General features: G+C 56.2%; 2 protein-coding genes across 9 annotated transcripts; one reads left to right on the top strand and one right to left on the bottom strand.

The window, feature by feature from the left end:
• Positions 1–8: 8 nt before the first annotated feature.
• On the top strand, positions 9–1,995 carry NUDT17 (nudix hydrolase 17). 6 transcript variants are annotated; one of them, XM_087772015.1, is made up of 8 exons: positions 9–121; positions 614–736; positions 805–988; positions 1,059–1,084; positions 1,167–1,259; positions 1,344–1,442; positions 1,535–1,671; positions 1,772–1,995. In XM_087772015.1, the coding sequence occupies exons 1-8, from the start codon at positions 59–61 to the stop codon at positions 1,941–1,943; spliced, it is 897 nt and encodes a 298-aa protein (XP_087628141.1). In that variant the 5' UTR covers positions 9–58; the 3' UTR covers positions 1,944–1,995. The 6 variants fall into 6 exon arrangements, with proteins under 6 accessions (XP_087628141.1, XP_087628137.1, XP_087628136.1 ...); XM_087772011.1 differs by having other exon boundaries at positions 866–1,084; positions 1,535–1,632; XM_087772010.1 differs by having other exon boundaries at positions 866–1,084.
• A 586-nt stretch (positions 1,996–2,581) lies between these two features.
• PIAS3 (protein inhibitor of activated STAT 3) lies at positions 2,582–23,214 on the bottom strand. Of its 3 annotated transcripts, XM_087771973.1 has the most exons (15): positions 23,046–23,201; positions 21,379–21,436; positions 17,638–18,097; positions 14,094–14,178; positions 13,298–13,348; positions 10,790–10,880; positions 9,142–9,276; positions 8,849–8,954; positions 8,146–8,219; positions 7,473–7,633; positions 6,941–7,077; positions 6,338–6,509; positions 5,874–6,007; positions 4,684–4,721; positions 2,582–3,936 (listed from the first exon to the last, which is right to left on the bottom strand). In XM_087771973.1, exons 2-15 carry the CDS (start codon positions 21,391–21,393, stop codon positions 3,667–3,669), a joined length of 1,929 nt encoding a protein of 642 aa, XP_087628099.1. In that variant the 5' UTR covers positions 21,394–21,436; positions 23,046–23,201; the 3' UTR covers positions 2,582–3,666. The 3 variants fall into 3 exon arrangements, with proteins under 3 accessions (XP_087628099.1, XP_087628098.1, XP_087628101.1); XM_087771972.1 differs by lacking the exon at positions 21,379–21,436 and having other exon boundaries at positions 23,046–23,213; XM_087771975.1 differs by lacking the exons at positions 4,684–4,721; positions 21,379–21,436 and having other exon boundaries at positions 3,764–3,936; positions 23,046–23,214.
• Between the last annotated feature and the right edge of the window lie 68 nt (positions 23,215–23,282).

Here is a 23,282-nt window from a genome sequence, read left to right as displayed (position 1 = left end):
ACCGCCCCTCGCGGAGGCCACGCCCACCCGGGGGGAAGGCCGCGCGCCCGTGGCGGGGATGGCGCGCGTGCTGGTGCACGTGAGGCGGGGCGGGGCGGGGGGGCCCGCATGCTTCGGGCAGGTACCGGGGGGGGGGAGTGTGCAAAGGGGGTGCAAGGGGGGGGTGCAAGGGCGGGGGGTGCAAGAGGGCGTGCGGGGGGGGCAAGGGGGGGTGCAGGGGGGCAAGGGGGGCAAGGGGGAAGGGTGCAAGGGGGGTGTGCAGGAGGGGTGTGTGCAAGGGGGGGTGTGCAGGAGGACAAGGAGAGTGTGAGTGTGCAACAGGGGTGCGCACAGCAGGACGGTGTGAGTGTGCAGGGGGTGCACAGTGCACGAGGCGGGGGTGCCCACGGCAGGAGAGGGGTGAGTGTGCAAGGGGGGGGGGGCAGGGCCTGCGGGAGCGTGCGGGGGCGCCCACCCGAGCGTGCACGCGCGGGCTGGCCGCAGGGGCGCGTCCCGTGCGGTGCCGCGGCGGTGGCCACCGCGGTGCCACGTTGGTGGCCGTCGTGGCGCCATGGCGGTGCCATGTTGGTGGCCATGTTGGTGGCCACGCCGCCGCCCTCTCGCTCCCCCGCAGAGCGTCACCGGCGCCTTCTGCGCGGCGCACGAGGACGCGGCGGTGGTGAGCTGCGGCCTGGAGCGCGGCCGCTTCCTCCTCTCGGACGCGGCCTTCCCCGGCTCCGCCGTCGCCCTGCTGCAGGTGGGTGGGGGCCGCGCCCCGGGCGCCCGCTGCCCCCGGCGCCCCCCGACGCCCCCCGCTCCCCGCAGAGACCCCGCTCCTGCCCCGCCAAGCGCCTGGGGCAGCGACCGGCGCTCGCCCTCCCGGCAGAGCTGCGGGGCCGCGGGGTGGCGGCGGGGGCGGCCGCGCTGCTGCAGGCCAGCACCGGCCGCGTCCTGCTCACCCGCCGCGCCGGCGGCCTCCGCGCCTTCCCCGACGTCTGGGTGCCGCCCGGTGAGTCCGGCCGCCGGGAACCCGGGGTGCGGGGCGCCGCGGGGCGCCCCTGACCCCCGGCTCCTCGCAGGGGGACACGTGGAGCCGGGCGAGGAGGTGAGGGGACGGCGCGGCGACGAGCGGCCGGGGCGGCGGGAGCCGGGGGGGTGGCGCACGCTGACCCCCGCCTTGGCCGCAGCTGCTGGACGCGGCGCTGCGGGAGCTGGAGGAGGAGACGGGGCTGCGCCTGGAGGCCGGGAGCTTCTCCTGGCGGATGCTGGGCCTCTGGGAGGTGACGTCCCGCGCCCGGGGGGGGGGCCGAGCACCCTTGGGTGGGGGGCAGCACCCGCTGACGGCGCGCGTGTGTCGCCCCCAGTCCATCTACCCGCCCACGCTGAGCCGGGGGCTGCCGCGCCGCCACCACATCGTCGCCTACCTGCTGCTCCTCTGCGCCGAGCCCCACCAGCGGCTGGAGGTGGGTGAGCGCTGGGTGGGGGCCGGGCTGGGGGCGCCCCGGTTTGACCCCGCGCCGGGGGCGCCCCGGTTTGACCCCGCGCCGGGCACCAGGCCAGGATGCGGCCCAGCGAGAGCGAGGTGAGCGCCTACGCCTGGCTGGAGCCCCCGCTCCTGGAGGCCATCGCAGCCACCGAGGACGGAGCGGAGAGGTGGGGACGCGTCCCCGCGGCACTGCCGCCCACCGTGGGGTGAGGAGGGACGCGGGAGCGGCTCCCGCCGGCTCTGGGAAGGGGGTGCGGAGCCCCAGGCCCCGCGTCGCCCCCTCCCTCACCGCCCGCCCTCCCTCAGCATCACCGAGCTGAGCAGCGGCTCCTCCCGCAGCGCCCAGCTGCCGACCGGCACCTTCCTGACCGCGGCTCCCGCCGAAGGGGAGGACGTGGAGCGGGTCAGCACCGGCACCAAGTTCGCCCTTCGGCTCTGGCTGCAGTCCCGCGGGGAGCAGGGACGCGTCGGGCCCTAGGGCAGCGTCGCGCCGCTCCTGCTGCCGGGAATAAAGTTGCTGCCCACCGGGAGTGGAGTCCGCGCTGGAGCGGGACGGGGGCGCGGGTGGCGGGACAGCGCGGAGGGGACGCGGCGCAGATCAGCACCCATCAGCCGACCAAGCCCGGGGTCCCCCACCCCGGTAGCGTGCGCTGGGGGGGTTCTTTGGGTGCAAGGTGGGCTCTGCACCCACAGAAACGGCCCCGCGGGGTCAAGCGGCACGGTACGGAGCCGGCGCGGGCCCGCGCCAAGCCGCCAGCCGCTCCCGCCGCGTGTAATGGCGCGCTGGGTCTACAAAAGGCACGTTGTCGCCCCGGCAGTGCCGGGAGCGCAGCCGCCGCGCGTGCCGGGGGACCGGGGTCCCGCGCCGGGCACCTCTGGCTGCAGGGAAAGCAGAGCAGAGCGAGGGGACGCGGGCGAGCGGAGCCCACCGCGAGCCAGCCCGGCATCTCGGCGCCACCCGGTTGGGAACAAATCCCCGCCAGCGGGGGATTCCCGACGTTCGGAAACCCCCCAAACCCGCGCACTCCTGCCCCCAGACCCCTGCTCCTCGCACCAGAGCAGCGGCGGCTGGGCTGCGGCTCCGCGCGCCCGGTCGCCGCAGGAGCGGGCAGGTCCTCCGCATTTACACCTTTATTGCATCGAAAGATTTGCCGCGGTTACGATACAAGAAATAGGAAATCGTCCAAGCAGAAGGCTGTGCGCTGCTCCCCCGCCCGAGCCCCCGGCCTGGAAGGTCAGGGAAGGAGCAGTTAAAAAAAGGTGCTAAAAAAATGGCTACACGTGGTACCTGTCGGCGCTCCGGCCTCGCCGCGAGCCGCCTCCCCTGCGCCTGGCGCTGCGGGGGCCGGGCGAGGAGCTCGGCAGCGGGGAGCGAGCCCCTCCGGACGCTCACAAAGCAGCAGGTACGGCGCTGTAGAGGTTACAAACTAAAGGATACGTTTAAATACATAAATAACTTGTGCAACAGGCGATGCGCCGTCCCCGGAGACGACGCAACCTTCATTTAGTCCTCGCGCGGAGAAACGGGGAAGTCTTTGGAGTTTTCTATGTACAAAAGCTGCAACTGAAAATATAGATCATCTCTTTGTTCTCTGTACAGGTCTGCGCGGGAAAAGAAATCTATATCGTTTTTTAAAAATACGTCGTAATTTCACTGTCACGGGAGGGACGGGCAGGGGCAGCGGCGCCGCCCCGTCCTCCAACGCAGCCCCGCGTGCCTCCACTCTGCCCCCGCCACACGAGGAGCGATGTCGGGGGGCCGGGGGCAGCCCCAGCCTCGCTCGCGAGGGTCCGCGCCGGGGCTGGGGGCGAGCGCAGGACACCCCGCTTCTGGGGAGCGGGCGCTGCTCCCGCCACCGAGGCGGCGGTTGGTTTATCCTCGCCGAGATCCGCAGCGGAATCCTACGCCACATAAACGGTTTTAAAATATTTCTTTAAAGTCAGGGGGTTTGGTTAACCCTCGGAAACCGCGCAGGCGCGGCCGCGGGACGCAGCCTTCCTGACAGAGGCGGAAGCCACCGGCGCGCGGAGGCCTGGGGGCGCGGGCTACGCGGGGGCGACGGCCTCGATCGGGAGAGGAGACGCAACGCAGCGCAGCTCCTTCCAGCCCCGGCCGGGGAAGCCGATCCCTAAGGCAGCGGCTGGAGATCGGCCCTCGCCTCCCGTCCCCGGCAGAGGGAACGACGGGCAGCAGCGCAGCCTTAGTCCAGGGAGATGATGTCTGGCCTGCAGCCCGGCAGTGCCGTGCCACTGCTTACGGTCCCGTTGTGCCCGTGGCTCTCCCGCAGCGCGCTGGTGGAGACGATGCTGCTGATGCGGCCGCCGGCCGGGCTGACGGCGCTGTGAGAGCCTGCCATCACGGGGGCCAGGGGATTCACGTTAATGAAGTGGCCGGACGCGCCTCTGTACTGGAAGAAGTGGCCGAGGGCATCCTGCTCATCCAGGGAGGTGATCACGGAGGGGCTGTAATGCTGCCAAGCGAAGGAGAAACCCCCGTCAGCTCACGGGGTCCACGCCCCCCGTCCCACGCAGCGGACGGCTCGCGCAGGGACGACCCCAGAGCAATGTACCAGTTTACCAGGACCGGCCCTGAGCCATCGACCCCCGCTGCCTCCCGTCAGCACGGCCCCGTGCGAGCGCGGGCTTCGGAGGCGAGAACGGCAGCAAAGAGATGCGGCAGCAGCAAGAAATAAAGCCCAGCACAGAGAAAGAAGACGGAGCCTACAGCGACCGCCCTGAAAAGCCACGCGCGCGCGGATCCGTGCCCTACGCTGAGCCGCCTCCGCGCGACGCCGCCAGGACAAATCTTGGCGACCGCCGCCAAATCCCTCCGCTTTCTACCACCGCTCTCCTACGGCTGCGTGGATTCCGCCTCAGAGAAGCAAAACATTTCCAGCTCCGAGCCTCGGCGATTCCGAACTCGCCGCAGCACGGCAGGCTCGGGAAAGCAGACGCGTGAAAGGAGAGAGGTGCTGGGCAGAGGGGCGAGAGCCCGGGACTCCTGCAGCTGCGGGGCTGACCACCTATCTCCCTGCGATGCCCGTGGGACCGCACAGCCGTCCTACGACAGTTCTCACAGAGGAAGAGGATGGAGGGGGAGGAAGGTTGGCTGAGCGAAGAGGGAGGTATTTGCCAGTCTGCAGGTTTGGCGAGGAAGAAAGAAAAACAAAACGAAACGAACCAAAAAAAAAACCAAAACAAAAAAAAAAAAAACTTACCTGGTTTTCACTTTGGAGGAAGGAAAACAAATCCAGACCTAGAAAAATAAAAAGGGGAAAAATAAATCTCTGGATGGTAAATGAGCTTCTGGCAGGAAGGGGAGCCAAACCGGGCTGCCGTGGAGAGGGAGGCAGATGGGCTGGGACTGCTTCCCAGGACCAGGTACCGCGCCAGCGCCAGCTCCGACTCCATCACAAACTCCGTCCGTTCCTACAACCCCTCTGGAACTCATCGCCTGGGCTCAGCGGCGGAGCAGCACAGGGCGAACGATTTCACACCCCGAGAGCTGGCGGGGGGCCCGGCACCCCAACCAAGTCCCAGCGAAGCTCGGCAAACCGCGCGGGGCTGGGCCGGCGCAGGCTGGCGACACCACGACGCTTCAAACCGCTCTGCAAACGCCGCTTAAGGGTCTCGACCGAACGAACGCCATCAGACGGCAACTCTGCGCACATCACATCGGACGGGAGGGACGCGTGCACCGCGCACGGGACAGAGAGGGTTTCCAGGTCTCTACCGCCGAGCTGACGGGGGACCGGAGCCCGTCACCTCATCTCTCCGGGCAGCAGCCTCCCTGCCTGCAACCCCAGGCTTTAAACGCCCGCCTCCCCGGGGCAGGCGAGGCGTAACTCGCTCCCGTACAGCACACGGCGATCCGCAGGCCCGCGGGCTCCTGGGAATGGTTTGTTATTCACTGCTCGGTCACGGACGTGAGCCTCTCTCGTGCTGGGTTCGGACACACAACCTGGATCGCACCCCGCCAGCCAGGAACAACAACAGCCCACGAAAGGAAGTCGCAGCCTCCTTTCCCTGGTGGCCCTGGGGCACAGTAACTAGCCAAACCCTGGCTCGTTCCTACCTGCGACCCCGACAACCAGATTTCGAGTTATTCTGCCAGCCAAGATCTCCCCTGCAGGCCCCCAGAGAAATCTCTCCGGAGTCGTGCCCCAGGAGGGAGGTACTCTAGTTTCCTTCTTCCCTCTTCTGTGTTGGGCCAGTGAATTCAAAACCACTTGCTCTGATCTGCAGTAGCTGCCAGGCCAAGAAAGGCTACGTGTGCGAGCGGCCCAAAGGCCCCCGCGGCTCAGGGGAAGAGCAGGCCAGGGCACCGGCTGTTACGGCCAGCTGAAGTCTGGTAAACTGGTACAATCGTGCGCGTTTGAAAAGCGCTGCCAGAGATCTTTGTCGTTACCTTGAAACTCCGAGGGCACCTGGTAGGAAGGGTGGTAGTCGGGAAGGGGGAGGTTGGAGAGATAGTCGCTGCCGAGAGTGGCCGTGGGCGGGCTTCGAAGCACAGAAGACGGCTGGTGATCAATACTTAATGCCCTGAAACAGAATACAGACCCGAGGAACCTTAACAAAAGCAGAACGGCATGCTGAGGGCAAAATTCCTCCGTTGTTTATCAGCAAAAACCCCCAAAACCCCTGATGCTACCACACCTAGAGCAAAACCAAGCCCTCCCTCGGCCGAAGAGGTGTGTCACCCCACCCCGGCCAGCTGCGGGAAGCAGCGGCAGCGCTTCCCAGGGACAGAGCGGGCTCGGAGCTGGTCACGGCGACGGCATCGGCGTTCGGGAAGGGAAGCGAGCAGAGAGCAGGAAGCCAAAGAAGCCAAAGCCCCGGAAGGCGGGGGGCCGGGTTGCGGCGCTGCCTTACCCCTTGGGCCCGGCCGCTGCCGGGAGAGCCGTGCTGGAGACCGGGCACTGCTTCTTGGCAGGCGGCTCCTCCTCGTCCGACGAGCTGTCCAGAGTGAGGTCAATAACTTCCACTTTTTTCTTGCCCTCCAAAGCGTTCTTGCCCTCGGAGCTCACAGTGTAAAGGGAGCTGGCTGCAGAGGAAAACCAGCGATCAGCGTCAACTGCTGAAATGGAGAGGGGCAAAACACCGCCGCCTCTGCAAGCGCTACACCCCTGCGAGGAACTCGGGACCTCCAAACAGCTCGTAGCAAATCCACACCCCGTCCCAGAACAGAAGATGATCCCCACACTGACGGTCAGGTCTCCCTAGCCCACCTGGGATTAACGCTGCAGTTTCAAGAGGAACCTGCATTTTTCTTGCTTTTGCTAGCACTTACTCCACAGCGGTGTGCTAAGTGCCTGTCATGCTCCTGGTATTTCAGTGTGATCCCAAATACCGGCTCCCAGATGGGATCTGAAACGCTCCAAATGTGGCTTTGTAAATGTAAAAATTGTAAATGTAAACGTTGCTTTGGCAAAACAAGGCGTCCAAAAAAAGAGTTGGCGACCATAGCTCCCGTACCCTCGATCCCGCTGAAGGCAGATGTCTGGCACACCTCCTGGTTCTCCTTCTTCGGCTTCATGGGGCACCAGGAGCCGTCCTCCATGAACTGGATCTCATCGCAGTCCGTGCAGGAGTTCAGGATTTCCATGAACAACCTGGGGGCGGGAGCACAAGCTGGGGAGAGCGCACGCTGCAAGGGCTCGCGCGTAAACATACCGTTCTAAAATCCGTGCCAATATCACCTGCAGGTTTCGGTTTATGACGGGCTGTTCGATGTACACAGGAGGCTCTGTTCAACCCCCGGTAAGCAGGTTCCCTCACTACTGCCTCTGCGGAGGCTGCCAGCAAGGAAGCCAAGATTTTGACAAAGGCTTCTTGTTCGTTGGGAGAAATCTCTCCAGACTGGCATCAAAGCGGTTCAGGGAATGAAAATCAGATTTTAAGTTACTCGAGGCTGTAACCTGTCTATATATGCTAGCATTAGAGGATAAGCCTTAAAAGAAAAACATTATCCAGGCTAAAGACCGCGCCAGAAGCCTGCTCGGCTCACCCGTCGATGATCAGGGTGTCATACGGGGCTTTCTTATCGCACACAGGACAAGTCCACGTGGGTTTCTTCTCATTCATTTGAAGATAGAGCGCTGCATCGAAGCACTGGAGGTGGGTGCACGTGATGGCTCGGCAGGGCACGATCAGCCTCATCTTACCCAGCTGGGGAACGAGGAGTAAGAAATGAAGTTGGTTTTGTAGAAGGCGCCTCTCGCAGCACCGAGCAAAGCCAGCGGCGTTCCTCCCCGTTCATTCCCTTTTCTCCCCTGCCCAGCGCTCCAGCACGCTTAACGAGACCTTAAACTAAACGTCAACGAAGAATTCACGTGCGAGAGAAAACAACCTCTCCTGAGGGTATTTTTGCCTTTTCTTTCTATTTTTTAAGCTCACTTCCACCTCAAACACATGCTAATAGCGAAGGACAAGGATCGGGTCAACAGAAGACATTTTTTGGCTAGGCAATTTAGGCCACATCTCAGCAATTTTTTTTATGCACGAAAGAAAGCGGTTCTGCTTTTATTTAGGCGTCAAAGCTGACTTTTCAACAGAAGCAGGGCTGCGGCAGCATTAGCCCTCGTCTCACTCCAAAGCGTTCCTACGCGAGGGTAAGGTAAAGCGGGAAGCTGCTCGCAAAGGCCTGCCCAAGAAAAAGGAACAAAACGGTAGAAACCTACTGGACACATCAGGGAAACGCGTAGGCTCGTTGTGGCTATCTCGCTGTCAGGGTCAGCGGTTAGTTTTTCTTTGACTGAAAGAAGAGGAGGGGGGAAAAAAGGTCTCCTGTCAACATCCTCCTTCTTTTACATGCATAAATACGTACAGACGTGATTTATAATTTGCACCGTGACACTTATTATCCAAATTACAGGCAGGTAATGCTTACGACAGCAGGCGTTACTACTATTAGGTTAACAGCTCCGGCAAGAATCTCCTGGGCTGGACCACGGGGCAGCACAAGGAGACAGTCCCTGCCTTAAAGATTTTACAGCCTGCCTGTGAAACGACAGCACGGGGGGAACGCGTGGTTGTAGGGAAACATGTGGTTGTAGGGAAACACGTACAGTTTGAGCATAAGCAGCAATGGCACCACTCCTGCTGCTTCTCACAGGACCAATGTTTTGGAAGGATCACAACAGAGACGGGCAGCGATTTGAAGAAGGGTTTGATTTAGAGCTCTGTTGAATGGCATCACTGAAAAATAGTCCGCAATCTTGACGATCCTTACCTTCCCGTCAACAGGCCTCAGCAAGCGCGTGCGGGCTCGCGAGAAGGGACGCGCCAAAGACCTGCACCGCCCCCGCTTGCTAATTCAGACCCGCTCTCTCCTCCCATGCTCAGCACGGGATCGGATCGAACACCGTCACGAGGGGTACGTACTCAGGGCTCGCGAATGGTCTGGATTTCGGATGCCCTTGGCTCTCAGCTTCTGTAGCAGCGTTACCGATGTCAGCTGCTTCACCAGGTACACCGACAGAGAGTAGTTCTGTTGAAAAGAAGTTGACGCTGCTCAGACCTAGAAAAACCCACCAGAAAGGAGAGGGCTCTCCCGGATCTGCACAGCTTGATGCTACTGCAAAAGCGACCTCGATTCCGCCTTGCAGACCTGAGGCTGCAAACGACTGGCAGCGAAGGAAGAGCAGCAAACGGGAAATGGTTTTCACCTCACTCACCCTGCCAAACTCCGAGGACCAGTTCACCACGATCATGTTCGGGACAGTCGCCGAAAGCCGTGCCAACGGAGTGATATTGACGGGGCGGCTGGGTCGTTTCGGCTCTGCGCCGTTTTTCGTGGGCGGGAGATAACCCTGCAAAGAAAGAAAGATGACCTGGCATAAAATGAATTCTCTCCAAGGTGCAAGGCCACGTGCAAGAATCTACGAACCCAATCTCTTCACGGCACATTGTACCTCACGACATTTCACGTCACACCTATGAGAATATATCTACGAATCTCTAAGCAGTACGTTATTACTCCTCGATGTCAAGAAAGGGAGAATAAAGGCTGCCTCTCATCTCCTTACGCTGACGAGCCCACTGGAATCCCATCGTAAGCTCAGCCTCTCCAGGAACACAGACCTGTCGGTCCGGGATGCGTTTTGCACAAATGGCGTTGAATTAAAAACCAAATCCTACCCAGTTCAGCGAGGCTGGGAAGCTAAAAAATTACATCCTGTGACAAATCTCAGGCTGATCTCATTTTTGCTTCATTATAGCCACGTTCCAACTCGATTAGAAGCCCATCCCACTATTCAGCCCGAGAGCGCCTTTTCTGCGGCTCAGAGAGATTTACACCGCCCTTTTTTCATCACCCTCGGACCGGGCAGCCTGAGACTGATTCAGCAGCCGCCCCTCAGTTTAAGCAGAAGTAAAACAAAAAAGCCTTCCCCTCGAGCTGCTGTGGCGCGCGCAGCCCGTACAAACAGCTTCTCAGCTGCAGATGACTCAGCCAAATGAACGCCAGAAACCTTATCTGAGAGCAGAAGCAGGGGGGGGAACCCTTCAGCCATCTCGCATCTCACATGCGCTTCCCTCTTTCCGCCCCACCAGGCCAGAAACGACCTCTCTCTATATTTTTTTTTTTTTTTTTTTTTTAAAAAAAAGCAGGTTACTAATCGTCTTGGCCAAAACCAGACAGAATATCTGAGGCAAAAAATGCAAATCTCTAAAAATATGAAGGGAGCGGCTCCGGCAGAGCATCAGAGGCCGTTCTGCAGGTTTGCTTGCAAAAAGCGCCAGCTGTAACGCAGCAAGGCCGGCGTGGGAGAGCAGACGGGGGACCGGCCTGAGACGGTCAAACCTCCGATACCTCTCTTCGGTGTGGCGCTGGATCGCATCCCTTTGTGGGCTGTAAATGGGGCAAGCGCTATTTCTTAGTATATTTTTACACATTACCCAGCACAAAGGACCCCAGCCTTGACTGGAGCATCCAGTTCTTCCTGCAACGTGAGAAACTAAAGGCAGCGCCATTATTCCATTAAACTCAGATTTTACTCTGCATTTTTATTATCAAGTTTTTCGCCAAAAGAGGCGTTCCAAAAAAACGAGAGGGCATCTGCTGGTTAAAAAAAAAAAAAAAATCAGGCCCAAAGTTTGCATATTCTTCTACTTCAAGACCACGCTCCTTGAATCAAAGAGCAGCTTTCATCACCAATCCACAGCCCCGTAACATGAAATCAGTTTTGCGCTCTGACCACACCATTTCCAGTCAGTCTTTAATCTCTGGAAAATACGTTCTCACTGCACTCGCTGGGAGCTGCAGCTGTGTAAAAGGGCAGACTTCAGTCTACAACATATTAAGAAGAAATAAGATTTACTCACAGGCAGGGGACAGAGTTTTCCATTGACCTTGACAAATAAATTAGGAGGGAAGTAATCTTCTTGGGGACAGCTGGTTTCACACAAGCAAAACCTAAGAAGCAGGAGGGAGAAACTGGCAAGTGAGTGGTGACACTCGCAAAAAACGGCAGCCAAACTTCCCTGTAAAAAGGGGAAAACATTTTCCAAGCAGAACAGATCAATGGCTGGCAAACACATGAGCAGATGAACCGCCCTACGCGTGTTTCAAACCCTACGCGCGGCAAAAGCGATACGAGAAACAAGGCAGAAGAACGCCAGCGACTTGAAACGACTGCTAACGCGCACGCTGCAAAGTGTGCGGGGGCAGGGCTCATTTTATTCAGCGCAGAGGACGATCTAAGCTGTCCGGAATCGCGGTTTCAAAGGCAAAATGTCTTTCTCTGGCTCAACATCGTTCCGAAAAATGACCCAAACCCAGCTGCGGGTTCAAGTGGTGCGGACAGCTACCCCGGCTGCCGCTTCGGACGAAGGAGGACTGCCATTCGCTCTGGCCACCCTGACAGAATTCCCAGCCCAGCAGCCTTGTATCGGATGGTTTAATCCGGGTTTGGGCGCGTTCACGTGCAGCTTCACCCATAGATTCTGCAGCACTTGAAGATGCAAGGAACTACGTCTGTTTAAGTTACCCGGCAAAAGCACCTGAGGAACTAAAAAGTTATATTTGACCCGAAGTGGATCTCGCAATAGGACAGACTGGTTACTGCTTGGACTCTCAAAGCTCTTCTGTCACCACTCGATATCCTGCCGTTGCCTCCCTCATCATGGAGTCATCTTGGTTGGAAAAGACCTCGAAGATCATCGAGTCCAACCGTCAGCACCAGCAACCCAGAGCAGGCTCTGGTTCAAACCCTAATCCCAGTTAATCAGATGGCCGTGCGCTCTAGTTTCTCTCAAAGGAGGCTGCTCTGCCAGAGACGGCTCCCCACGCTGAAACCGCAGCCCTGCCGCGGAGCCCTGAGTCAGACTGCGACCTCGGCCGCCGCCTTCCGAGCTGCGAGATCAAGCCCTGGCACGTCACGCCGATGCAGAGCCACACCACCAGTGTTCTTGAAAAATAAATCTGATCTTATTGTTTTTTAACCTCCCTCTGCTTGCCAAATAAAACAAAGAATAAAACCGAGCGTTAATCTTTTTCTTGCTTGGGAACATGAGGATACCGCATAGGCTGGGGCAGATCAGCGGGAGAGAAGAAACGATCCCACCATCGTTTTTAACTCCTGCACTGAAGTTTGCCGAAGGAGGGTTCACCTCTTCGGGGAAGGGATGCGCTCTGGACACCCCAGGAGACTCCTGGTGGACTATCTGGTAAACTCTGTTTCATCTCCAACATCTAAAACATCGTCAGAGGCACATACACCCAAACCGGTCCTTCAAAAACAGATGTGGGGGTTTTCTGTGCTACAGAAGAGACGTTTCCAAGCGTCCACCTCCTGATGCGTCTCAGGGAACAGGATGCCCGCACGCGTCGCTCCACCAGCTCTGCGCACAAGAGCGGAACAGATGGGCCCAGCAGGGAAACTGCGACTGTAAAGCCCCAAATCGGAGAGGCGTTGTCACAGAACCATAATTAATACAGAACGCCCTCCTGAAAACCAACGGGCTCTCTTTTGAATCAAACCAAAGTCTTCAAACAACACTTTTCTTCAGACTTCCAGATATCCGAAACTCCTCATCGCTTTTTTTTCCTGAGAGTACAGCAGTGATTCTCTGTCTCTTTGCCAAGTTCAAGCCCAGATAACAAAATTTAACATTTTTTAACGCTGCTGGGGGTTGAATGTTGGGCAAGAGCCTCCTCGGTTCCTGTTCAGTGCCATAGGACAGCGTGGGCAGGCGCTTAAATAACCACCCCGGCACTGACTGCAAGAATCAGAGGGCAATCCGTGAAGCACTTCCAAGTATTTTTCTACTCACGCTCTCCAACACGTCATGCATTTTCATGAGCAATAGCTGAGTGAATATTAAACAAATGTTCAAATTTTAAGGTAATGTAGTTTCTGCGGCTTATTGCGCCTTTTGCAATGCATCTGCAAGCAGGCAAATCATTAAATGGAGAAGAGAGAGAAGCGAGTTCTATATCGGCGTGCAAACTCTGAAAAAGATTAAATTTCACTGCGCTTAAAATTGAGAAAACTTGTGTGCGAGGCCTGTGCCAGCAGAGCGTCACCCAGAGACAACTCAGTCAGCCTCGCCGAGTCCAGGAAGACCCCTGTGGTTTGGTGCTGCACGCCAGGGTTTATCAGAGGCTTGCTCCCATATAGAAACCCTCCCTCCCATACAGAAACCCTCCCATATAGAAACCAGCATTCAGAATGTAGCACCAAACGTTTAAAATTTCCTCTGAGCAACCTGACACGCAATTTTGAACCAAACCAAGCGCTAAAAGCGCGATTCACCAAAATCAAGGACAAATTAAGACCGACACACTAGCTCAGGGAACACAGCACGTTCATCAAAAAGACATTACCTTACCTTAATTGCACCTGTATAGTGTAATCACATTTGGCACCTGGTAAGATATCTCTGCAACAGAAAAGAAGGTCTTGAGACTGTCAGCAGCACTTAATAGAGAATTACAACTCCAACAGCATAAATTTTTATTAAGTTATACTGATATTGATACAGGTGAGTTATATTATGAATAAAACCAGTGCAGCTGAATTGTAAAAGCAGGCAATACCTGCCTGAACTAGCAGGCAAAACTCCCAAACCAGGACGTAAAGCAAAAGCCCACTGAACAGAAGGGAGAGCGGCGGGAAAAGGAGAAAATCAACCTCAAAGATTCTTGCTGCTGAGTTTTGAGAACATAATGCCAGCTACAAACTCGCCAACGCAAACAAACGGTTGTGTTTGTAGGCACAGGTGGAGGGCAGTCCTAAATTTTGGGATGAACTTGCACGTTTTTATCCCAGTTGCCACATTTTCTCTCTTCCATACAGTAATTCCACCCTGCAGGCTTCCAGGCAGGCCCTCAACGGCTGTAAGCAGCACAGCAGCGCTGGCATCAAGGAATTCCCCTTCTGCCACCCAACTTGGCGTTTTATTCTCACATACTGCGCTGGAGCAGAGAAACAGGAATTGCTTCAGGTTCAGCTCTTCCTCCTGTTCCGACCGTCCCTGACCCCCTCATCTGCCAGGCTCGCTCACCCAAACTCTCCCCATTTTTCCTCCTGACTCCGCTCCCCGTTCCGCCGGGGAAGAACGCGCAGCCGCAGCAGGGAAGCCACGCGCGCTTGCGCGGCATCCAGAGAGACGCCGTTTCCCTTACCGGGAGGTGAGGATCTGCTGGACTTGCTGGGGGGTTAGAGCAAAGGTGAAGTGAGCTTCTTCAAACCGTTGACTGTTCGTTGAGGCTGAAAAAGAGAATTTAAGACAAATTAAATCATCGTTAAGTTGTTCTTACACCTGCAGGCGCCAAGGCTTGTAATAAGCACAGGACAGCGTCCACTAAAAGCAGAAGGCAATCCGTCGTCAAAATTAACTGCAGCTCCACGCAGGGGCCCTCCGCACGGCGCTGCCCAGGGATCAGCGGACAGGTTGGGAAGAGCGAGATCAAATGCGGAGCTAAGGAAACGCCAGAGGTCATCCATTGCCCTAGAAATTATAATAATTACTGTGGTTACGGAATAAGTACAGTTGCTGAACAACAATCAGGCGTTGCCATTTTCTCCTCGGGTACATGGACAGTCACGGTGAATTTAGAGAAAACCAGCTGTGCCCTCGATTAAAAATAAACCCACACTATGGGAGAATCAAGAATTTTACAGGAGGGTTAGTGACGAGCATGGTAAAAACGTTTGGTGCAAGGTACACGTAAAAATAAACCAGGATTTCCCCTTCTCTTTCCCTGACCTTAACCAAGTGACTTCTTTTGCGCCTGAGCCTCTCCCTCGGTAAAACTGGCAAGCACCTGCCTCCCTCGCAGCAGCCGTGAGCTATTTCATGAATATTTGCAGAGTGTCGGTACCCGAGAATGAAGACCACTGACGCTGTAAGCCAGGGTAACTTGCAAAGAGACGACTCGGCCTCTTCTGCGCTCGTTTTTACACCCATCAGGAGAGGTCCTGAGCAACAGCAGCTCCCGCTGGTGCTCTCTGGGATGCAGAGCACGAGAAAACGAAGCCCAGGTCGTTATCGCAGCAGCACGTGTTCCCGTAAATCTCACAGTTTGATCCTTTATTTATTGCAAGGAGTGTGGTAACACTTGTGATGAGCCGGTCATAGGCAACTACAGATCTGCAGAGGAGGTTAGCTCGGTCCTCTTTGGAGAGGGACACCCTTAGGCTGGCCTCCCCAAAAAGCACGTTCAAGCACAGATTCCTCAGTGGGGCGAGGGGTTTTGCTTCTCCAGCCTCCTGCAGCTCAGGAATGCGAGGAATGCGAGGCCCTGAGTTTCCTGGCAGATGACCTGCCAGATCTTCCCGGGACCGGCAGCGGCAACAGGCTGGCAGACCGGACCGGAGAAATTCAGAGGAATTTTGACCATCTTAGGACTTTCTGTCTGAGCCTTTCACTCCTCACTGACAATATCAGACCCTGATGCTGCTCCCAACAGAGCCGGGGTAAAGCCGCTTGGTGTCAAAGTGGTGCTAACCAATATCTGCGGTGTTCTCTGGCCTCTGCCGCCTCCATTTATAATCAATAACCAACTTCCATCTCACAACCCATTTATAACCAGTGTTGTTGCTCTGCTGGCAGCCTTCGTCCGACCCAGAGAGGAACACCCACGTCTCCAGAACTGACGGTAACGCCGCTAGAGCTTTGGTACAGGATGGGGAGCGGGGAAGCCAAAGCCTGGATCTTCCTCATTTGCGGCAAAGAGAGCGCGGACGGACCAGGAGGCTTTATCCTCAACCCCCGTCTCGCTGTCTTCACCCATCGCCACCCTCTCCACCCCTCTTTTCATTCTTCCTTCCCACATATTCCTTATTTCTGGCGTTTTTCTGACACCGCAACCTTCCTGTCGGGATACTTACAACGAATTGTCCCAAGTGACTAAAACAAAAGAATGGGAAGGGGACGTTTACACAGCTAAAGGGAGAAGACAGACACGAACCACCAGAAGCCAAAAATAAAAGTCCGCAATCCCCTAGGAATTACATAAAAACTCTTTCAAGTTCAAGCACCAACACAGAAGTAAGGGAGTTTTATCAGGGGACAGAAAAAAAAAAAATAATTTCTTTTGCAAGGCGAGTATCCCATTTCAGGGAAGAGGCTTAACCACAGGTTGTCTGAGAGACTGAACAAAGCCAAACCTAAGAAAAGGCAATTTTTAGCAAAACAGTAACAAAACCAACCCCCCCCAAAAAGTGCAGGGGCTTTGGTTGGAGTACAGGCACACTTATCTCCACTTTAGCAAACGTTACTATGTTTATATGAAAGAAAAACCGCCCCGAATCCAAGCGAAAACCATTTAAAAGGCATAAGATGGGTGGATCTAGTCTGAAGAGGCCAGAAGGGCTCAACCTAAAGTAAAAATACTAATTATAACTTATTCTAAAAACCAGAATAAATCTCCTTTCTTCACAGGCCCAAATCACCCAGGAGCAGCAGCGCTTCCAAACCCACCAGCAATTACCGGGCTAACTCTGTACCGTACGTCTCCCCACCAGCATTTTAAAGATTACAGCAAACACACAGCTTCGCTGGAATTAGGCAAAACCCAGCATTTTCTTGTCCCTGTTTTACAAATGGGGAAGCATCGGAGCGCTCGGCCCCCACATCCCGTCGAGAAACAAGTGGCTTTGCCCTTTTGCCATACCCCATTTCTGCTCTTAAACTCAAGATCCCTGTTTGTCTCCTGCTCAACATCGTCGTCTCGCCAACACAGAGCTGACCTCTCCTCGTATTTGCAACAAGCTGGACTGCAATGCATAAAACAGTCCATTAATTTGATATATTGGAAGATTTTAGGACTACATTTTTGTTAGTAATTAAGGCAGAATTAGGACTGAAATGTGGCAGAGGATTTTTAAGAAGCTGTTTTGCTGGAAGGTGGAGCACCAATTGTTTGCAAAAACAACAAACCACTTTTCGTAATTAACTCTCCTGGCACTCACTAATTTGTTCGGAAAGGGAGCCCATGCCCACTGAACGAGGTTTTTACTCTCTCGGGATTAGGACCCAAATGCTGATGTACCACAGACCAGAGGAAGTTTCGCAATTCAGAATGCAAAGAAAACCCCAGGCTCAATCAGGCAAAACCAGTAAATAATGCAAAACTTAGGTACACTTATAGAACATGCACTTAACCGAGAAGGTGTCAGCTGGGAGAGAAATACCCTTTTTCATGCAAATAAATTTGGAACAAGACTGACAAGCAACTAACACCTTCCATTTGTGGCAGCCCGTACAAGACTTATAAGAAAGATGGGGACAGGCTTTTTAGCAGGGCCAGTAGCGACAGGACAAGGGGGGATGGTTTTAACTAAAAGAGGGTGGATTCAGACTGGACAGAAGGAAGAAATTTTTCACGCTGAGGGTGGCGAGACGCTGGCCCAGGTGCCCAGAGAGGCGGTGGGTGCCCCATCCCTGGACACATCCAAGGCCAGGCTGGAGGGGGCTCCGAGCAGCCCCGTCTGGGTGAAGATGGCCCCGCTCATGGCAGGGGGTTGGGTCAGACGACCGTTAAAGCTCCCTCCCAACCCAAACCCTTCTACGATTCCATGAAATCCCACTTTCATCTGGCTATCAGCCTTCTGAATCCATGCTGACGGCTTGCCCTAATCACGCCACTCCTGCTCTGTCTTCTCTACCCGAGCAAACAGAAGGAGCCTCCCAAGAACAAGAGGAGCGAGCATTTTCGAACGTACCTAACGTGGTGGGTTTGATCAACTCATCGTAAACATCGTAGAAGGGCAGCCTCTTCATCTTGACGTCCGGGTGGACGGGATGGATGGGCGGCGATAAGTGCTGAACGTCCGCCTCGTGCTTGGGCCCCAGCACAGGCACCGGAGGCAGCAGAGCCGCCGGCACGGCGGCAGAGCTGTGGTCATAGGGCAGGTGACACACCGTGCCCTGCGTCAGCGCGGCGGCCGAGGGCAGCTGCCCTGCCTGAATGTGGAGCATTGACAAGTCCGAAGGGGTTAAGATCTTTCTCGGGAACCTCCGCCGGTACAGTTCTTTAATTTTCATCTGGACGGCCGGGCTGCAGCCAGGTTTCAGCAGCTGTAAGGCCTTTGCGAGAAGTTCGTGCTTCCTTCCACTTTTGTTCCTCCCAGCAAAGCCCAAGAGAACTTGTAATTCCGATACCCTAAAGCTCATAACCATATGCTGCAAGAAAATAAAACAACCACCGTTACAATTGCTGCGTGAGCAGACGTGATCCAAAAACAAGCCACGGGTTCACCAAGGAAGATGGTGGAGGCCTTAAAAGAGACACTGTCAGGTTTGAAGTTCCCCTTGTCATCAAGAACGCGTCAGTAGCAGAACCGTAAATATTTAGATTGCCTTTTACTTTTAGATACTTTGTTTGGATCTGGAAACACACAAGGTCGCACTCACTTCCCAATTCGACGGACGTCTGAGCGGTTTCTGATACCCAAAGGACGGTTAAATCACCTTCCCTTCGAATAAACACGGACAGTTTCTTGTAGGGTCAACCTCGCCTTCAAACTAAAGCTTTCTGTACCTCTCTGGGGTTAAAGCTCTCGCTTTAAGGCCTCTTCAGGCTGGCGTAGAAAGGCCAAGCCCCAGTGTGACCGCAAAGGTTTTCAGCCATTGCTTTTATTCTTTTATTTCAAAAATATACTTTGGGAATGCCCAGTTTTGGCCCGATGTTTCTCTAGGGAGACACATCAGACATCAAATCTGAAAACAGACGTCGGTCATTAATGGGAAAGGCTGCAATTAAGGAAAAACATCTATCAGGCACCACCTCTACACCGAGACTGGCATCATCTATCACCCTGCCTCGCTGACGGGAGTCCCCCCAGCCTGCTAATCCTCACCACGAGTCCAACAAGCCTGCTAGGGTTAAGGCAAAAGATGCTTGAAGAGGACAAAATACAGGATTATTCCCATTTCACAGGAGGAAAACCAAAAAGGGTCTCAGAGACCCCTCCGCAGTCACACCAGGCAAGTTCGTAGCAGACCTAGAAACTCAGCTCAGTCTCAGTCTCATTCACAAAACCATCCTTCTCCTGAACTCGTGATTTCAGAATTACTTATTTAAGCAGAAACACCCATGGGATGACAAAGAGTGCTATGGAAGCACATATATACTTGCATGCATATATATTTGTACATATTGTAGCACAATCTTTTCTTTCATGCAAGGAAAAAAGGGTTAAACCTGGGATCGAGCAACTCCCAGCACTCTCCCTTTTCAGTAAGAAAGGGCACAGAGAGTTCCACCCGCCTCTGCATCTGGAAAGCCTTTCCCCTTTAGGCTCCCAAAATGACACCGATTCACCAGTAGCAGAATTGTTCTCCAATCAGTTACAACTTCGTGGGGTTTAAATCCACGATTTCGGTTCCACGGAGGGGCTTCATCCGGCTGCGGTGGAGCACCGGGGCGCAGAGGGGAAAGGCTGGCTTCTGCGAGTTCAGAAATGCCAAAAAACTGCAATCCCTTCGATAAAAGAAATGCAAAATAAAAGCTGGAACCTCGCCGGTTTAACGGGAGGCGTATTTTGCATTCGGATTGATTCTCAAACCCGACGGAGCTGATTTTCCTTCGAGAAAAGCTGACGGGAACATCTCGACTTTACATCTTACAGACCAAGTTTTCTAGAGTCGCTCCTGAACACCGAATTAGGAGGCACACCTCTAATCTACAGGTCAAGCTTATTAGTTAATTGATTCTGGTCTGCGCCCCGAGAGGTTTTAAGGCAGTTTAATTCGCTGTATTAGGAGCGCGTTACCCACGCACCGACGACGCAGCATCTCAGGAGGACAACGTGACAGATGTTCCGCTTCCCAGTGGGAAAAAAACAAAAAGGGAAGTTATTTGGTAAAGCTATCAAAGCCAGCTCTGTCGCTACAAAAAGTGCCATGCGGCCCCTGACGCAGAACAGACACAGCCTCAGAGAAGGTTTTGTGGAGAAAAAACCCTGTAGGTCGCGTGGGATTTGCCTATTACCTCTGCTGGGTGACACGTTCGAGAGAAGAATGATTAACTTTTTTTTTTTTCCCCTTTTTGGAGTCAGGGGAATTTGTTAGAAGCAGGAAACCGCTGTCATTTAAGAGGAAATAGCTTGACTTGGGGTCTCTCAACTTTGACAGTGCCTGTTTTAAACAACTCCCAGAAAAGACACATCAGGGATGCACATCGATCAAATATTCCTCTTACCAACTCCCTCCCCTTTTGCGACAATCATCGTAAAGGAACCGACCTTTTCCCACATCCATTATTCCCCCAAATCCTCCGGACAGAGTCCTTCAACCGGCAGGAGATGAGTGTAGCATGGCTCACCAGCACGAGATTCACATTTATCATTAAAAAACAAATCGCATTCGTGACATAGGATGGCTGTGTCACCACCGCTGCAGCAGCTGTGGACTCTTATCTACCCCCGAAGCCTCTCCGATTACTGCTCGGAGTATCGGAGCAGCGGAAAAAACTCTCTTTACTGCCGTAAGAGATAGCAATCGAGAGCTCCAGAGGGCACCTGAGGCTTGGGAAGCGGCTGGATCCGCAGCAGGCTCGAGTCCGATCGTGCCGCTGTTGAACAAGGCACGTCCGCAAACCTCTTCTCCTTCCAGGGGAGTCACCGTTCGGTCTTTTAAATAAAGGGAAGTGTCTTAAGCCAACTACGGGCTTTATAAGGAGAAATCATTTTGTTTTCAACTGGCTCGTCTTGCTTTTACAATGAGACACAGATGGTAAAAAGCTTAAACAAACTCCTGGCGAGGAAACCAGAAAGGGGGTTAGGGGAGACGGACAAGGGAAGGGAGCAGAGATTCAAAAATAAACTGAAGAAGCCTCAAATAACGGCAAGGTCCACCGAAAGGGCTGGCGCCCGGGGGGCCAAACCCCAGAGAGGTAAACCTGCGCGCTAAGCTACGCCTGGTCTTAAAGCACAATTCCTCTGTGGGGATTTAAACGGAGCAGAAAACATTATGGACGCTTCGCCCTGGGTCGCGCTCGGCTTTACGCTCGGCTATACCACGTGCCCAAACTGCGGGATTGCGGACACGGTTGCTGGAGCTCCACTTCTGCACGGTCCCAAATCACCCAATTACAATTATCAGATCCAATTTCTCCACTAATATTGTTAACGTTTTGCCACTTGATAGGGCTCCCGCTGTAGTCAGGCTTAAGTTTTACGGGAAGGATAAAGATCAGGCCATAAAGCTGTATCAAAATTTGGACAGGGCGCTGCTGGAAAGACAAATATTACTCCGGAGAATTCTGTTCTTGCTGTGGCTGGCTGCCAAAAAGGTGCCAGTTCCCAAATGTCTTACTGTTCCCAGCACGGGGAAGGGGGCAGGACTCCTAGGCCACTTGAGCCAGCTAAGAGCTACATTCCAGCCTGTGGGGGAAAAAATATTAAACCGCCAACAAGGAGAAAAAGAAAAAAAAAAAAAAAATCAGCTTTGGAATTAGTTACCAGGGGCAATTTCATATTCCACAGTCTGGTGGGCAAAGGTGGTGACACACTCTGACTCCTAAAAAAACGAGAAAAAGAGAGTGGAGGGAGATGAAACCCCATCCAGCTGTGAGCACTGGTGCAGCACTACCATGTTACACGCTCTCTGCCCCCTCCTCCCGTCCTGCACCCCAAACCTGCCCCCGCACCGGCCCCTCTCCTGCCTGCCGTTATTTTCTGCTCCCCTGCCTAGCCCCTGGCATCCTTCCAGGCTCCGAACCACTCTGGCTCTCAGCTCTCCCTTGCTTTGGGTTTCTACCTCTCTTCTCCACAGCTCTGCACCTCCGAAGCCCCCCAAGGTCTTTTGGCCCCCTCCTCTCGCGGACGAGCCCACCGGGCTCGCTGCCGTAGTCCGCAGCCTCACCGCTGCTCAGCACACAAAGGTCCAGACCCTGGCGCCCTCCCCACGGCCCCTTCGCCCCGCTGGTCCCTGTGCCTTCCCCCCACGGCTCTGCCCCCGAGCCGGGACCCCACGGCTCGCCTCAGCCCCCCCCACGTCCCCACTCCCAGTGTTCCCATCCTCACCCCACGCCTCGTTCCCCCCACCCAGCTCCCTCCCCACGTTCACCCATCGCCGCCCCGGCACAGCCCTAACCCCTCGCTCTGCCACCCCGCAGCGCCCCGCTCCCGCCCCACACGGCCACCCCGTCCTGTCTCCCAAACGGCCCCAGCCCCACACCTGCTGGGGCCCACTGCAGAGCCCCCCAGCCCCACGCATCCCCTCGGTCTCCCACATCCCTTTGGCCCCAGGCTGCCTGATCCCCAGACACCCCCTCAGCCCCACGCTACCAGATCCCCGACCACAAAAAACCTCTCAGCCCTACAGCCCCCCTCAGCCCCACACAGCCTGGCCCCATCCCCACAGCCCCCCTCAGCCCCACACGGCCTGGCCCCATCCCCACAGCCCCCCTCAGCCCCACACGGCCTGGCCCCATCCCCACAGCCCCCCTCAGCCCCACACGGCCTGGCCCCATCCCCACAGCCCCCTCAGCCCCACACGGCCTGGCCCCATCCCCACAGCCCCCTCAGCCCCACACAGCCTGGCCCCATCCCCACAGCCCCCCTCAGCCCCACACGGCCTGGCCCCATCCCCACAGACCCCCTCAGCCCCACACATCCTCTCAATAACCCCTACCAGTCCCCCGTCCCCACAAAGCCCCACGCTACCTGGCCCCTTCCCCACAGAACCCCTCAGGCCCCACAGACCCCCTCAGCCCCATCCCCACAGACCCCCCAGCCCCACACTGCCTGGTCCCATCCCTAAAGACGCCTTCAGCCCCACAGACCCCCTCAGCCTCAAACTGCCTGACCCCATCCCCACAGACCCCTCAGCCCCATCCCTAAAGACCCCTTCAGCCCCACAGACCCCCCAGCCCCACACTGCCTGGTCCCATCCCTAAAGACCCTCTCAGCCCCACAGACCCCTCAGCCCCATCCCTAAAGACCCCTTCAGCCCCACAGCCCCCCTCAGGCCCACAGACCCCCTCAGGCCCACACTGCCTGGCCCCATCCCCACAGACCCCTCAGCCCCCCTCAGCCCCACGGCCCCCCTCGGCCCCACACCGCCTCGCTCCCCTCAGCCCCGCAGTGCCGGTCCCCGCCGCCGCTCGCCTCCCCCGCTCCCGCACCTTCATTTCCGCCGCCTCCGCCATCTTGGGACATGGCAGCCGCCGCGCAGGGACCGAGGCAAACTCCGCGCCCCGCCGCGGCCGCAGGGCGCAGGGGACCGGGAGAGGGAGCGGGGGCGTGGGCAGGGAGCGTCGCGCAACTCGGCGCCGGCCGCGCAGCCGCAACGCCACGCCCGCTTCCTTGAGCCACGCCCACTCCCACTGAGCCACGCCCACTTCCCTGAGCCACGCCCCCGG

The sequence above is a fragment of the Nipponia nippon genome, unplaced genomic scaffold (genome assembly GCF_047370975.1).
Source record: "Nipponia nippon isolate SJK-2023a ecotype South Korea unplaced genomic scaffold, ASM4737097v1 scaffold_36, whole genome shotgun sequence".
NCBI lineage: Eukaryota > Metazoa > Chordata > Aves > Pelecaniformes > Threskiornithidae > Nipponia > Nipponia nippon.
This window is presented reverse-complemented; position numbering and strand designations above follow the sequence as displayed.